Here is a 14,022-nt window from a genome sequence, read left to right on the forward strand (position 1 = left end):
AATCCTTTTTGAACTGGGGACGCCCCAAAATAATCCTATTTGAACTGGGGACGCCCCAAAATAATCCTATTTGAACTGGGAACCCCCCAAAATAATCCTATTTGAACTGGGGACGCCCCAAAATAATCTTATTTGAACTGGGAACCCCCCAAAATAATCCTATTTGAACTGGGGACGCCCCAAAATAATCCTATTTGAACTGGGAACCCCCCAAAATAATCCTATTTGAACTGGGGACGCCCCAAAATAATCCTATTTGAACTGGGGACCCCCCAAAATAATCCTATTTGAACTGGGGACGCCCCAAAATAATCCTATTTGAACTGGGGACCCCCCAAAATAATCCTATTTGAACTGGGGACGCCCCAAAATAATCCTATTTGAACTGGGGACCCCCACCCACCCCCAGCAAGACCACCCTGACAAGCACTTGGAATGTAGGAGTTGACCAGTTGAGGCATTACATTTAGTTTGACTCTGTTCCCCAGATAAAAATTGTGAAAATAGCCAATCTACAAGCTCACAACGTTTCGCATTGCGAGGCGTTGTGAGCCTGTAGATCGGATATTTTCACAAATTTTGGCCCTTTCTTATATTATTTGACGATATAGGGCCAATGTTTGACCAGTTTTTATAGTATTGTTTTGATTACTGTAATGGTCTTTTTTTAATTCAATTGTCATTTCAATGTCATTGGGGATTTTGACCACATGATCTGGGGGTCCTGACCCACAGGTTGCGAACCACTAGCTTTTCTATACGTGTGTGTGTGTGTGTGTGTGTGTGTGTGTGTGTGTGTGTGTGTGTGTGTGTGTGTGTGTGTGTGTGTGTGTGTGTGTGTGTGTGTGTGTGTGTGTGTGTGTGTGTGTGTGTGTGTGCGCTTGCGTGCTGTATACTGTATATTGAAGTGTCCCTGCCTGGGGATGTGTTTGGAGTGCTGCATATGAGGTGAAAGGGTCTTGTCCTATAAGCCACCACCGGTCCACCCAGCCACTGTATATGTAGGTCACTGGTATCCAAGTCAGCATTGTGGGTCACTGCTGGCCCACCAAGCTCAGATTAACCTGAGCTTGAAGAGCAACAGGTGGTGCTTCAGAACCTGGAGAGTGTGATACCCGTACAGTAGAACCTGGAGAGTGTGATACCCGTACAGTAGAACCTGGAGAGTGTGATACCCGTACAGTAGAACCTGGAGAGTGTGATACCCGTACAGTAGAACCTGGAGAGTGTGATACCCGTACAGTAGAACCTGGAGAGTGTGATACCCGTACAGTAGAACCTGGAGAGTGTGATACCCGTACAGTAGAACCTGGAGAGTGTGATACCCGTACAGTAGAACCTGGAGAGTGTGATACCCGTACAGTAGAACCTGGAGAGTGTGATACCCGTACAGTAGAACCTGGAGAGTGTGATACCCGTACAGTAGAACCTGGAGAGTGTGATACCCGTACAGTAGAACCTGGAGAGTGTGATACCCGTACAGTAGAACCTGGAGAGTGTGATACCCGTACAGTAGAACCTGGAGAGTGTGATACCCGTACAGTAGAACCTGGAGAGTGTGATACCCGTACAGTAGAACCTGGAGAGTGTGATACCCGTACAGTAGAACCTGGAGAGTGTGATACCCGTACAGTAGAACCTGGAGAGTGTGATACCCGTACAGTAGAACCTGGAGAGTGTGATACCCGTACAGTAGAACCTGGAGAGTGTGATACCCGTACAGTAGAACCTGGAGAGTGTGATACCCGTACAGTAGAACCTGGAGAGTGTGATACCCGTACAGTAGAACCTGGAGAGTGTGATACCCGTACAGTAGAACCTGGAGAGTGTGATACCCGTACAGTAGAACCTGGAGAGTGTGATACCCGTACAGTAGAACCTGGAGAGTGTGATACCCGTACAGTAGAACCTGGAGAGTGTGATACCCGTACAGTAGAACCTGGAGAGTGTGATACCCGTACAGTAACAGTGTGATGTTTTAAACCCTTGGAGGCTGAACCCTTTGCGCTGAAAGATCTTTTAATCCTAAAGTCTATAGTGTGGACAATGTGGAACTGAAGAATATCAGATGGCAATTTGATATGCTACCACAAGGTGGTGTGCTGTTCTTAAATAACGCCGTTTGGAAGCATTTTTACTGAATTACATGTGTAACACACACACACACACACACACACACACAGACATACACACACGTTACACAATCACAAATGGGAAGTAAGCTTGTGTCCAATAATTAGCTGTGTTTGTAGAAGAGGGTGTCAAACCCTTTGGTCCTTAATCTGAATTGTCTCAGCCGGGCATTATTTTCCCCCTCTGTGTTATTTTATTTTCTTTCGTTTTTTTATTCCCTGTGTTTCTGTATTTTCCCTTTTCTCCCCAGCATGAAAGACAACACATCCTGAGAGTAAGCATGACCTGTACGGTATTCTTGTGCATATCTATCTATCTATCTATCTATCTATCTATCTATCTATCTATCTATCTATCTATCTATCTATCTATCTATCTATCTATCTATCTATCTACAGTTGGGTGCCACCGATATTGTCCCTTATCTTTGACCCATTTAGGCCTGACCTCAAAATTTTAAAAAAATCTTCTAAATCCTCCAGTTTTCTGAAATAAATATTTTCACGATTTTTCTAAAATAGCAGACCTACAAGCTCGTAGCGCGCCACTCGGTGGCGCGCTATGAGCTTGTAGATCTGCTATTTTTCAATAGCTAAATTATAACATAATGTTTAAAACACCAAAAGGGGTTCCCGCCCAAAATGGGTTAACTGTCCTTTTGCGCAGATCACACAAACCTCAGCAAAAAGAAAAGGACAATATCGATGGCCTCCAACTGTATCTATCTATTTCTCTCTCTCTCTCTCTCTCTCTCTCTCTCTCTCTCTCTCTCTGTATGTTTTCGCTTCCTCTTCGTCCCCAACCAGGTGGGCGATACAGAATGTTGTCTCGATCCACCTGTCCGCTTCTTACTTCCATTGAACTCTGGGCAGGCTGTTGCCACCTGATAACAAAGTCACTCTCCGGTATATAATGGGAGATTTCAGGTTACAGAACCTTAATTAACCCATTTAGGCCTGACCTCGAATTATTTTCTGAAATAAATATTTTCACAATTTTTCAAAAATAGCAGACCTACAAGCTCGTAGCGTGCCACTCGGTGGCGCGCTACGAGCTTGTAGATCTGCTATTTTTCAATAGCTAAATTATAACATGTTTAAAACACCAAAAGGGGTTCCCGCCCAAAATGGGTTAAACAACATTTTTCACAGCATAATTACCTTCCACTAAAGGCAGAGACTAAAGGCCTATTCATACTCTAGTTTTAGGTGAAAAGGTGACCACCGAAACGGTGGTTAGTAAAAACAAGAGAGTGTGTTTGGGGGGGTGGGCGGTGAGTCGCTTACCACCGCGGCTCAGTGACGTCATGTTGTAGTTTTCGGTGGTCACCATATCACCTAAAATCGGAGTATGAATAGGCTTTAATTGAATTAGTCAATACAGCTGTTCCGAGAATATCTGCCACATTCTTAAGACTGGACTGAAGAAGCTTTGTAGTTTATAAAGGCCAATAATGTGTTGCGGGGTTTTAAGTTGTAGCCTTTGAGAGAGAGCCACTCACTTTGGAACAGGTGGTAACAAGTCTGCTACTTAACACAGTTTCTCTGGACCTGCCCTGAATGTCTTAATGACAGGAGAATTGAGCATGGTGCTTTTTGTTTTTTGTTTTCTTTTACGAACAGCATGCCTGTCTGTGCCATAACTCGAATACCCTCCCATGTTGTTATACAATTTGTGGATATTATTGAGCCATCTTTGTTGGAAGGTTCAGGTATGGCAACCACAAACCAACACAGAACACCTTGTATGGGGGGTTTAAAATGGAGATAAACAGTAACTCAGGGGTTGACACTAACGGTTGCCCGACTGCCCCGTGGCAAGTACATTATATAAAACGTTGGGGCAAGCAGAGCAGAATAGAGTTTACTCTCAGGTTGCCCCACGGGCAAGTGCATTCCATCTTCATTAAATATCATAGGCTATTATTCATGAAGCACAAGGCTACCACAAGGCTACCTAGAATTAGTGGGACTTACTAGTAGTAGTTGCACTAATTCTGGTCTTTCAAAGTGACTGTCACCACTTGGCAGTTATCGATTGGATTTAACATTTGTTGTTTGAGGAGTGCCAAACCACTCCAATGAGTGACCGAGTGTGTATGTCTGTATGTAGGCTATGTCTGAGTACGAGGCCTCAACAGCTGCAATGCCGCTGGGTGACCTAAACTGTTGAACTATAACTGCAGCCAAGTTGAGCTGAGTGTGGTTGAGCAGCCTGCACCGCTCAGTTCACACAGGTGTGATTTTTATTTAACAAGCACACATTTTACCTATCATTTTATAATAGGCCATTTTAAATGGTCCTTTGGACAAGTAGAACATGGTCTGCACGTGCACTTGCCCTATGGGCAAGTGCCTCTGAGACCTAGTCACCTTAGTGTCAACCCCTGGCTGTAGTATAACAAGTTGTGCTTGTGCAAGTAGCCTTGATGCACCAGGATCAAGTCTTCTGTTTTGAGGGCTTTAAAACAGTGGTTTTCAACCAGTGGTCTGGGGACCACCGCCCTTGAGAGGGTTCCAGGTGGTCCCCAGCTAGAGTTGGTAACCAAATGGACCCTTATAGAGCTTTAACTCTTGAGAGTGTAAAATGAAACCAAATGGACCCGTACGGGTCTATTTGGTTTAATTTTACACTCTCAATAGTTAAATTATTGTTAGACATGTGCATTACTTAATTTACAAGAAGTCTACACAATTAGAGAATGTATAATAATTGTAAAATGTTTTGATCAACGTTTGCCTGTTATCTCTCCTATGGTACCAACATCATACACTGTTGGTGTAAGAATTTGTAAGATTTTCTCAACAATTCCATGCTGAAGTGTCTACAGCATGGAATTGTTGAGAAAGTCTTATCCAACCAAACAAAATATTCAAAGTATTTTGTCTGAGAGGCTAAATGTCATCAAATGTCATTCTTACACTGTTGGTGTAAGAATTTGTAAGATTTTCTCAACAATTCCATGCTGTAGTGACTACAGCATGGAATTGTTGGGAAAGTCTTATCCAACCAAACAAAATATTCAAAGTATTGGGTCTGAGAGGCTAAATGTCATCAAAATGGTGGTCCGTGGCTCAAATGCAGAATAAATAATGGGCCTTGATACAAAAAGGGTTGAAAACCACTGCTTTAAAACAATGCTATTGTAATGATGTATTGTCCATCTAACACTATCTGATGCTTTCTCTGACAGACTAGTTAGTAGGCCACTCACTTTCACTTGAGTCTAATCCCTTCTATCTACGGTAATTTATCTACAGCAGGGGTTCTCAACGTTTTTGGCCGGGGACCCCCGAAAATGCTTTGGCAACGTCTAGGGGACCCCCGCCCCGCCCCCTCCCGACCCCCAATATAAATTGACTGCTACAATAACCTTAAACCATTTTGGGCGGGAACCCCTTTTGGTGTTTTAAGCATTGTTATAATTTAGCTATTGAAAAATAGCAGATCTACAAGCTCATAGCGCGCCACCGAGTGGCGCGCTACGAGCTTGTAGGTCTGCTATTTTTGAAAAATCGTTTTTTTTTTTGAAAATAATTTGGGGACCCCCTAAAATAATTTGGCGACCCCCCGAGGGGTCGCGACCCACGGGTTGAGAACCCCTGATCTACAGTACCATTAATATAGGAGGCATCAATTTTTCATGTAATATTAAATGACAATGATAACTAACAATTGTGCAATTTGGAATCAAAAAGCTTTGACTGGTTAAAGCGCTGTGCTGTTGTGTATATGTGTATTCCGAGTACTGTATGCAAAATGTTGACCCCAATGACCCATGATGGCAACGGGCAGTCGGGCATCCCGGACTACAATTTGTATGATTTTACTTTAATGTCTTTAGTCATTACGGGCCAATACAGGGGAGGAGGCAGGTGTGTGTGTGTGTGTGTGTGTGTGTGTGTGTGTGTGTGTGTGTGTGTGTGTGTGCGTGTGCGTGTGCGCGCTGTATACTGTATGTTGAAGTGTCCCTGCCTGGGGATGTGTTTGGAGTGCTGCATATGAGGTGAAAGGGTCTTGTCCTATAAGCCACCACCGGTCCACCCAGCCACTGTATATGTAGGTCACTGGTATCCAAGTCAGCATTGTGGGTCACTGCTGGCCCACCAGCAGTGTGTGTGTGTGTGTGTGTGTGTGTGTGTGTGTGTGTGTGTGTGTGTGTGTGTGTGTGTGCGTGGTGTGTGGTGTGTGTGTGTGCGTGCACGAGCGTGTGTGTGTGGGGGGTGGTACAGAATGTGACATTGTGTGGTGGAAAGTAACTAAGTACATTTACTTAAGTACTGTACTGTAACATTTACTTAAGTACATTTTGGAGGTATTTGTACTTTACTTGACTATTTCCAATTTCCAATACTATTACTTTCTATACTCCACTACATCTCAGAGGCAAATATTGTACTTTTACTCCACTACATTTATTTGAAAACTAGTGACTTTGTAGATTTTGATTATCACAAAACATACATTAACCACTTCAGCTCTATATACATTTCGACCATTTATTTATTTTTTATGGAGGGATAGACAGTAGGCTGACAGGAAATGGGGAGAGAGATGGGGGGGTGACATGCAGTAAAGGCCGTCGGGATCGGGAGTCGAACCCGCGGCACACTGCCAGACTGGATTACCAGCCAAAGTGCCTGGAACCGCCTGGGACCCTGGCCCAGAATCTGCCTTTTAGTCCAAAATAGGTTAAGTACATTTTGATGACAATACTTTTGTACTTTCACTCAAGTACATTTTGAATTCTGGACTGTTACTTGTAAGGGAGTAGTTCTACATTGCAGTATTGATACTTTTACATTTCTCCACCACTGTGTGTGGCTGAAGCCATAGGGTGGCGTCCCACATCAGAGGCTGTGCTTCACACTGAACCCTATGGCTGCTCCTGTGTCACTCTCAGATCAATACTTTCAATGCATGGTATGTCGTCTATGCTTTTGCGGCGGCTTGCCGAGGATTCAAATGACTAGAGGCCAAAGCTCCTCCCATAGCGTGCACTCCATGCAGGCGTAGTACCCATAAATCACTCATGGATGTGTGATGTTTGATGTAGCAGAAAACCCACCTCTTCAGACTCCTTCTTAGCCCGTAGCACTTGCCCTAGCCTCTACCACCTTACAGGCATATGCAAAGGCTCAACTTATGTAATTTAGATAGCATTTTATTGTATGTAGACATAGCACTCTATAGTGTACGGCTGTTAGGTTCGTAGCTTTACGTATGATCCTTCATGACTATTGTTTATGTATTTGATGTATTACCATGTGTTGTTCTTGCTTACTGCAAGTCGCTCTGGATTAACCCATTTTGGGCGGGAACCCCTTTTGGTGTTTTAAACATTATGTTATCATTTAGCTATTGAAAAATAGCAGATCTACAAGCTCGCTACGAGCTTGTAGGTCTGCTATTTTTGAAAAATCGTGAAAATATTTATTTCAGAAAACTGGAGGATTTAGAATATTTTATTTTAATTTTGAGGTCAGGCCTAAATGGGTCTGCTTAATGCCTACATTGTATATTGTAAATTATAGCAGGCAACCGGTGCAATCTGCAAACCAAGACAAAACCAGCGGTTCCTTCTCTCGTTGTTTGTCATCCAAGTGTAACTATGAACCCCCCTCCCTTATATGAGATAAAACTAGATAGTTGATCCCTGAGAGAAAATTGCATAACCTTGCCAACTTGGTGAATGGCCCACTGTGTTCCAGAGACCCATTTGGATTTGAGGATGCAACACATAAAGAAAGAAAGCCCTTTAGTGTTGAGAACGTCAGTGTGTCTGTTCGGTTGCACTATATAATTGGTGATTCCTGAATGAACAGTAGTAGTTTTGGCTTCGGAAACCAATCGCTTTATCTCTCTGAATCAGATCTCTTATCTCAATACTATACGTAGAGTGTGCTGGGTGATGAATCACACTGATAACAGGGATTTACTCTCTTTCTCTCTCTCTCTCTCTCTCTCTCTCTCTCATAGTGGCAGTCAGCCTCCATTTAACACAAACCCAGAGCTATCCTATATTTTAACTTTGGTTGCCTGTCTGTTTAAGATTGATTTTAAAAATAAATTGCTGATTACTTTTAAGACACTTCATGGCCTAGCCTAGCGGCCCTGGCCCCTTATTAGATTTTTGAGTTATTAACCCCTTAATAGCCTGTGAATAGCCTGAGGTCCTCAGACAGGAACCGGCTGGTTGTTCCTGAGTCGAGGCAGAAGGCCTAAGGGGTGGCCGCACCTTAGCTGTCAGGGCTCCTCCACTCCTGGAGAGCCCAGCCACTGGCATCCTTTAAATTACTTAAGACGTAGTTTTATCGAAAGGCCGTCACATTATTTAAAGTTTTGTAATTGTCTTTATCTTCTAAATGTTTTATTTCGGATACGTTTGTCTTATTCTGCCTCGGTTTTATGTAAAGCACTGTGTAACCTTGTTTCGATAAGTGCTTTACAAATAGTATATATTATTATTATATACTATATTATTATTATTATTATTATTATTATTATTATTATTATTATTATTACTAGTATTATACTTGTCCATAACTTGAGGAACTTTATCAACTCGTCTCTGTGGGGTTCTACTTGCTCATCTGTGTAAAATTAGCAATGTGTTTGTTGTCCCTCCCAACAACGGTAATACGTGACTTCGCTGTTCAACAGATAGATCTTGCACTTCCTCATCTCCAACGTTGCAAAGACTCATCAATCACCGTGTTTTAACTTTTTACATCAATCGAATTAAGGAGCAGCCAGTGAGAAAGAATGAGCTCATTGTTTGACTGCTGTTATCAAGATCCACCACTTTCATCCCCACACCACCACCACCACCACCACTGCTTGCTCACCTCACACACACACAGCACACGCACACACACACACACACACACACACACATACGCACACACACACACACACACGCACACACACACGCACGCACACACACACGCACACACACACACTTCAACCTCCACCCTCCCCACATAGAGGAACACCAACCTGCCATCTCTTACTGTTTGTCCAGGAAGTTAATCGTTAACCACTTCTACAAGCACCGTACTATCTCCATCCCCACCTTAGCTAAAGGTTTGCAGTGTCACTGAGTCACTGCAAGACTAGACAGGATGCGGTACAAGCTTCAACAGTCTCTTCTTCATTCACATCTATTCGTTTTCTCACAGTGAATCAACAGAAAGAAATGAGAGCATTTTTTATTTTGTTTTGAACGACACGGTATTTAATTTCCATCACGCTAATACAAAGGCATCGGAGGAGCCTTTGAATGATCAGTACTGTTTTCCAAGTGGGCCTCAGTCTGTGCTGAGGATTATTTCCTCTGTCACATTCACCTTCCTGCTTCAGGTTTTGGCCTCGGTGATTTGAGGGAAGTTTGGGGCAAAACGACACAGTTCTGTAAAGGTGGAATGCCTGCAGGCTAAATTCCAGCACACAGCTATAACCACATTGGAGAAAACCTTTTTGTCTTTTCTCTCCCCTTGGTGTTTTTGTCAACGCTGCCTTTGGGATCCTCACTTGTGTTCCCGCCTCGGGGAACTGCCCATAGTGTTTCTTTGAAGAACGGAAGGAGGACTTGAGCACAGTTAATTTGTCAGCTCGCTATAGAAGAGCATCGGAGCTCTGCATTTAACTGCAACCTGTTGAGAGCAACAAACAGTCCTGCTGCCAGCTGAGCTGACCTCATTGGAGAGAGAGCTATAGGGGATTACCCGGGGAGAGTTGCATCAACACGAGAGAAGGAGGCATACAGGGGATACATCTTTAATAAATCCTACAGAGCAGAGGTTCCTTTTCTTAAATTTTTTGGCATTGTCACACAACCGTCATGTCGGACATTATGTGGACGGTGAGACTGACGAGAGGTTTGTCTCTGTAGAGCTGCGTTAGCCTGCGCTTCAAGAAGAGACATGCAAACAGCAGCCAAAGTCCCTCGTCAAGATTAATGGTCCTGTTTTGCTCGCGGAGGCTGTGCATAGTTTACTGTAATTCAATCACCTTATATCAGACAGCAAGACTATTGACCTGCGGTATTCACACACTCAGCCTCTAGCAACGACATTTCACTGTGTGTCTCTCTCTCTCTTCTGTCTTTTCATCTCTCTCTCTCTCTCTCTCTCTCTCTCTCTCTCTCTCTCTCTCTCTCTCTCTCTCTCTCTCTCTCTCTCTCTCTCTCTCTCTCCTGCCTTTCTTTTTCACTGTTTGTGGTCCTGTTCTTCTCTCGTGGCTTCTTCTCCTTTCTATTTTTCTCTTTCTCATTCTCACGTGGCGTCTTCATTCCGTCCGTTATCACTCTTCCTCCTCCGCTGAAGGGAAACCCAACTCCACGTGATGAATCGTTGCTCTTAAGAGGGACGCGTTTCAAAGGACGGCACCGTGAACGCCCATTAAGAGGAGCAACTGAAGGGACCATAATAAAGGACTTGTGGGCCGAGGTTACTAGAGGGCAACGGCCGCAACTCTTCTCCCTGCGCGTGTGCGTGCGTTTGCATGTGCGTGTGTGTGCGTGTGTGCGCGTGCACAAGCGTGTGTCTGTGTGTGTGAAAGAAAACAAGTCAGAGAGAGTCGAGACGAGGATCATGTGGCCAGAGTCAGCTGGGAAGGACCAGCACTGAAGAACGCTGAAAAAGAACAAGAAACCCAAATCCAAAAGAGGGGGAGAAGCTACTGCACGCAGTCTGCAGAACCACTCTGTTTACTTTACCTCCAAGAACTATCCGGTGGGGTGACTCCTCCGCATTCTTAAGCCTCCCGCGTATATCGGCTGGGGAGGGGAGACCATTTTTGGGGGGGGATAATTTTTTTTAGAGGGCTTGCGTCCACGTGCCATAAAGGACTATACTACTATGGAGACTGATGGCGATAGCACCGTGTCCGACTGGGAGGCCATGCTGGAGATGGACGAGACCCTGGCAGGATGGCTCATGAAGCGCCCGGCCAGAGGAGGGGAGAAGGGGTGGGAGTGGGGATGGGCCGCCTCAGACCTCCAGGACCCCGTCTGTGACACCGAGGAGCTCCCTGCTGTAAGTTACGCTGCATGTAGGGGGGTGGGGGGGGGGTCCGGTTAAGTTCAGGGTGGCCAAGTCCGCTTATTTACCGCAACTTTGGGTTTGTTTTAATGCGGTGAAATGCCAACATTTCTTTGATGTATAAATATCCATAGGTTTGGGGGAGTGTGAGTGACAGAATCGGTCTGGTGTCTCTACTCATTAAACCCTGGTTAATGTGTGTAAATGACCAAAACATTCATTATTGTAGACATGCATACTAGTATTTATAATGATAAATGCATCGAATCTGTTTTTATCAGGATCATGTGGCCATATTATTGGGCCTGTTTTGGCTTGTTTTTCGAGGGGAGATTTGGCTTATTTTTGGCTTATTTTTGGAGGTGGGTTGGCTTATTTCTCTCACGAGAGTTGGCAACACTGCAGGTTACGTTCTGCACAGTAAAATCCACGCTAATGGACTTTTTGATGATATACAAAATTTGTATATGGACACAATATGGACACAACATGGACACAAATGGACGCGACCGGGACCATTTAATGGTCCCGGTCGCGTCCATTTGTGTCCATGTTTTACACTGAACTTGACTATGTGTCGGCCTATCATTGAGGGATGTTGGCGGGTGTTAGTTTAGTTGTGCATGGCAGGGACGTGCAGAGAGTGTTAGAGAGACAAAAATAGCGAAAATACCAGATCTACAAGCTCACAACGCGTCGCAGCGCGGCGCGTTGAGAGCTTGTAGATCAGCAATTTTCGGGGCACAAACCAGCACTCTAGCTAGTGCGGTGTACGACATGGATTTCTAAACAAAGGTGTTCAACGCAAAATGCTGTGTTCAAGTTCAGGAGACTGAATGCTGCCTTCCGGCATGGCATGGAAAGGAGAGGAGGGCATGTGCATTTCTTTCACCATGTAGTAAATGCTGCATTCGTGGTCTGGAAAGGGCAGTTGTTTTTCAGACGAGTAAAGGGGCAGGGGCTGAAGCCCCCTTTGATGTCTATGTGTGCACGGTACTATTCACAGTTCGCATTTAACCCCGGCTGCATCCATTTTTAACTCCGGATTCCACTGCGTGTAGGTTATGTGTGCTACAACAACGATACACGATGCCAGGCATGTTTCCCATGCCTGGAAAACATTCTTAGGTATGACTCATATATAGCTCCAGGGTTCATAAAGGGTCATTGTGTGTGTGTGTGTGTGTGTGTGTGTGTGTGTGTGTGTGTGTGTGTGTGTGTGTGTGTGTGTGTGTGTGTGTGTGAGTGTGTGCGTGTGCGTGTGCGTGTGTGTGTGCGTGTGCGTGCGTGCGTGCGTGCGTGCGGGTGGGTGGGCTGTCTTAACCTCAACATGAGTTCGATAACCTGTGTTGAGGTCGATGTTGGTGCTGTCATGCATAACACAGTCTTCTTTGTGGGAAACAGTTGTGTTGTTGTTTTGACTTAAGGCATAGTTGTATATGGTACTTTAAGAAGGTTCTCCATGATGAGTATATATATATATATATATGAGTCACACACTTTTAAGCCATTATTACTCCCCTTGTGTTTTAGCCATTACTGTAATTTGCAGAATTTCGACTCTTCCCTTGGCTGATGATTGTTGTTAGTTGTTGCAAATGTTTTGTGAAAAGGCTGTCCTTTTCCCTAGCAACAGTTATTTGACTGGAACCTTGTTTTTTTTTCAACCTGAATGGAAAGAACTGTATTGGCAGCCATTGTTTCCTGAAGATTCAGAAAGCATCTGGTACAGACATGAAGAGCTCCCACTCGGAGGCCTGGGGGCAATTACAGGTTCTTCATAAGAAATGTGGCCACGGTGGCGGCGCTGTCGGTAGGGCTGTCGCCTCACAGCTAGAAGGTCCTGGGTTCGATTCCCGCTGGGGACGCTGTGGGTGCTGGGAGCGTGTTCTTTCCCGAGCCGCATCATCAGTGCCCATACCATGGGTGGGGTTGGCAAAAGGGCCTTTCTGTGTGGAGTTTGCATGTTCTCCCTGTGTGTCCCCCTAGGGTAGTTACTCTCACAAAAAACATGCTGTAATTCTGGCCTCTAATCTATACTGCCTCCCCCTGGCCACTCCTGATGGAGAGGAAAGGAACACGTTGGAATAACGTGTTCCTACCATCACGCTACGTCCAACCAGGGAAACTCCCTCCTCTCGGGTGAAAAGAAGCGACGTTGGAACTCCTCATGCATAGAAAGAAGCATGAGGTCAGTCCGTTGCTCTCCCCGGGTTGGCAGAGGGAGTGTAGCCGCGCCCAGGATTACATGAGATAATTGACACTGGGTGAAAAGAATTGGTTGCAAAAACCGTGGGATAAAAATTGGTAAAAAAAAGAGAGAGAGAGAGAGAAAAAAGAAAAAGAAAAAACGTACTATTCTTGTCCAGATTGCTTGCTTTGAAAGATGAATCAAACCGCATCATGAGAATTGCGTGTAGAATTGTGGATGTGCTGCCTCTTGACATAGAACATCATTGGATGTGCTGCCTCTAGACATAGAACATCATTGGATGTGCTGCCTCTTGACATAGAACATCATTGGATGTGCTGCCTCTAGACATAGAACATCATTGGATGTGCTGCCTCTTGACATAGAACATCATTGGATGTGCTGCCTCTAGACATAGAACATCATTGGATGTGCTGCCTCTAGACATAGAACATCATTGGATGTGCTGCCTCTTGACATAGAACATCATTGGATGTGCTGCCTCTTGACATAGAACATCATTGGATGTGCTGCCTCTTGACATAGAACATCATTGGATGTGCTGCCTCTTGACATAGAACATCATTGTCAGAAATATGCCGGCGTCGCTATATGAATGTTGCTAAGTTGAGAATGTTCTCATTATGACCACTA

General features: G+C 44.5%; 1 protein-coding gene across 2 annotated transcripts in view; it reads left to right on the forward strand.

The window, feature by feature from the left end:
- gramd1bb (GRAM domain containing 1Bb) overlaps positions 1-14,022 on the forward strand; it is a 248,021-nt gene that overhangs the window by 205,951 nt on the left and 28,048 nt on the right. Inside the window, exon 9 of one of the 2 annotated variants that reach the window (XM_079514347.1) lies at positions 2,384-2,407. The exons of the other annotated variant lie outside the window; for it this stretch is intronic. Coding sequence (XP_079370473.1) covers positions 2,384-2,407 — 24 coding nt within the window. The remainder of the gene's footprint in view (positions 1-2,383; positions 2,408-14,022) is intronic. 2 annotated transcript variants of the gene reach the window in all.

Source organism: Electrona antarctica (assembly GCF_951216825.1).
Source record: "Electrona antarctica genome assembly, chromosome: 11".
NCBI lineage: Eukaryota > Metazoa > Chordata > Actinopteri > Myctophiformes > Myctophidae > Electrona > Electrona antarctica.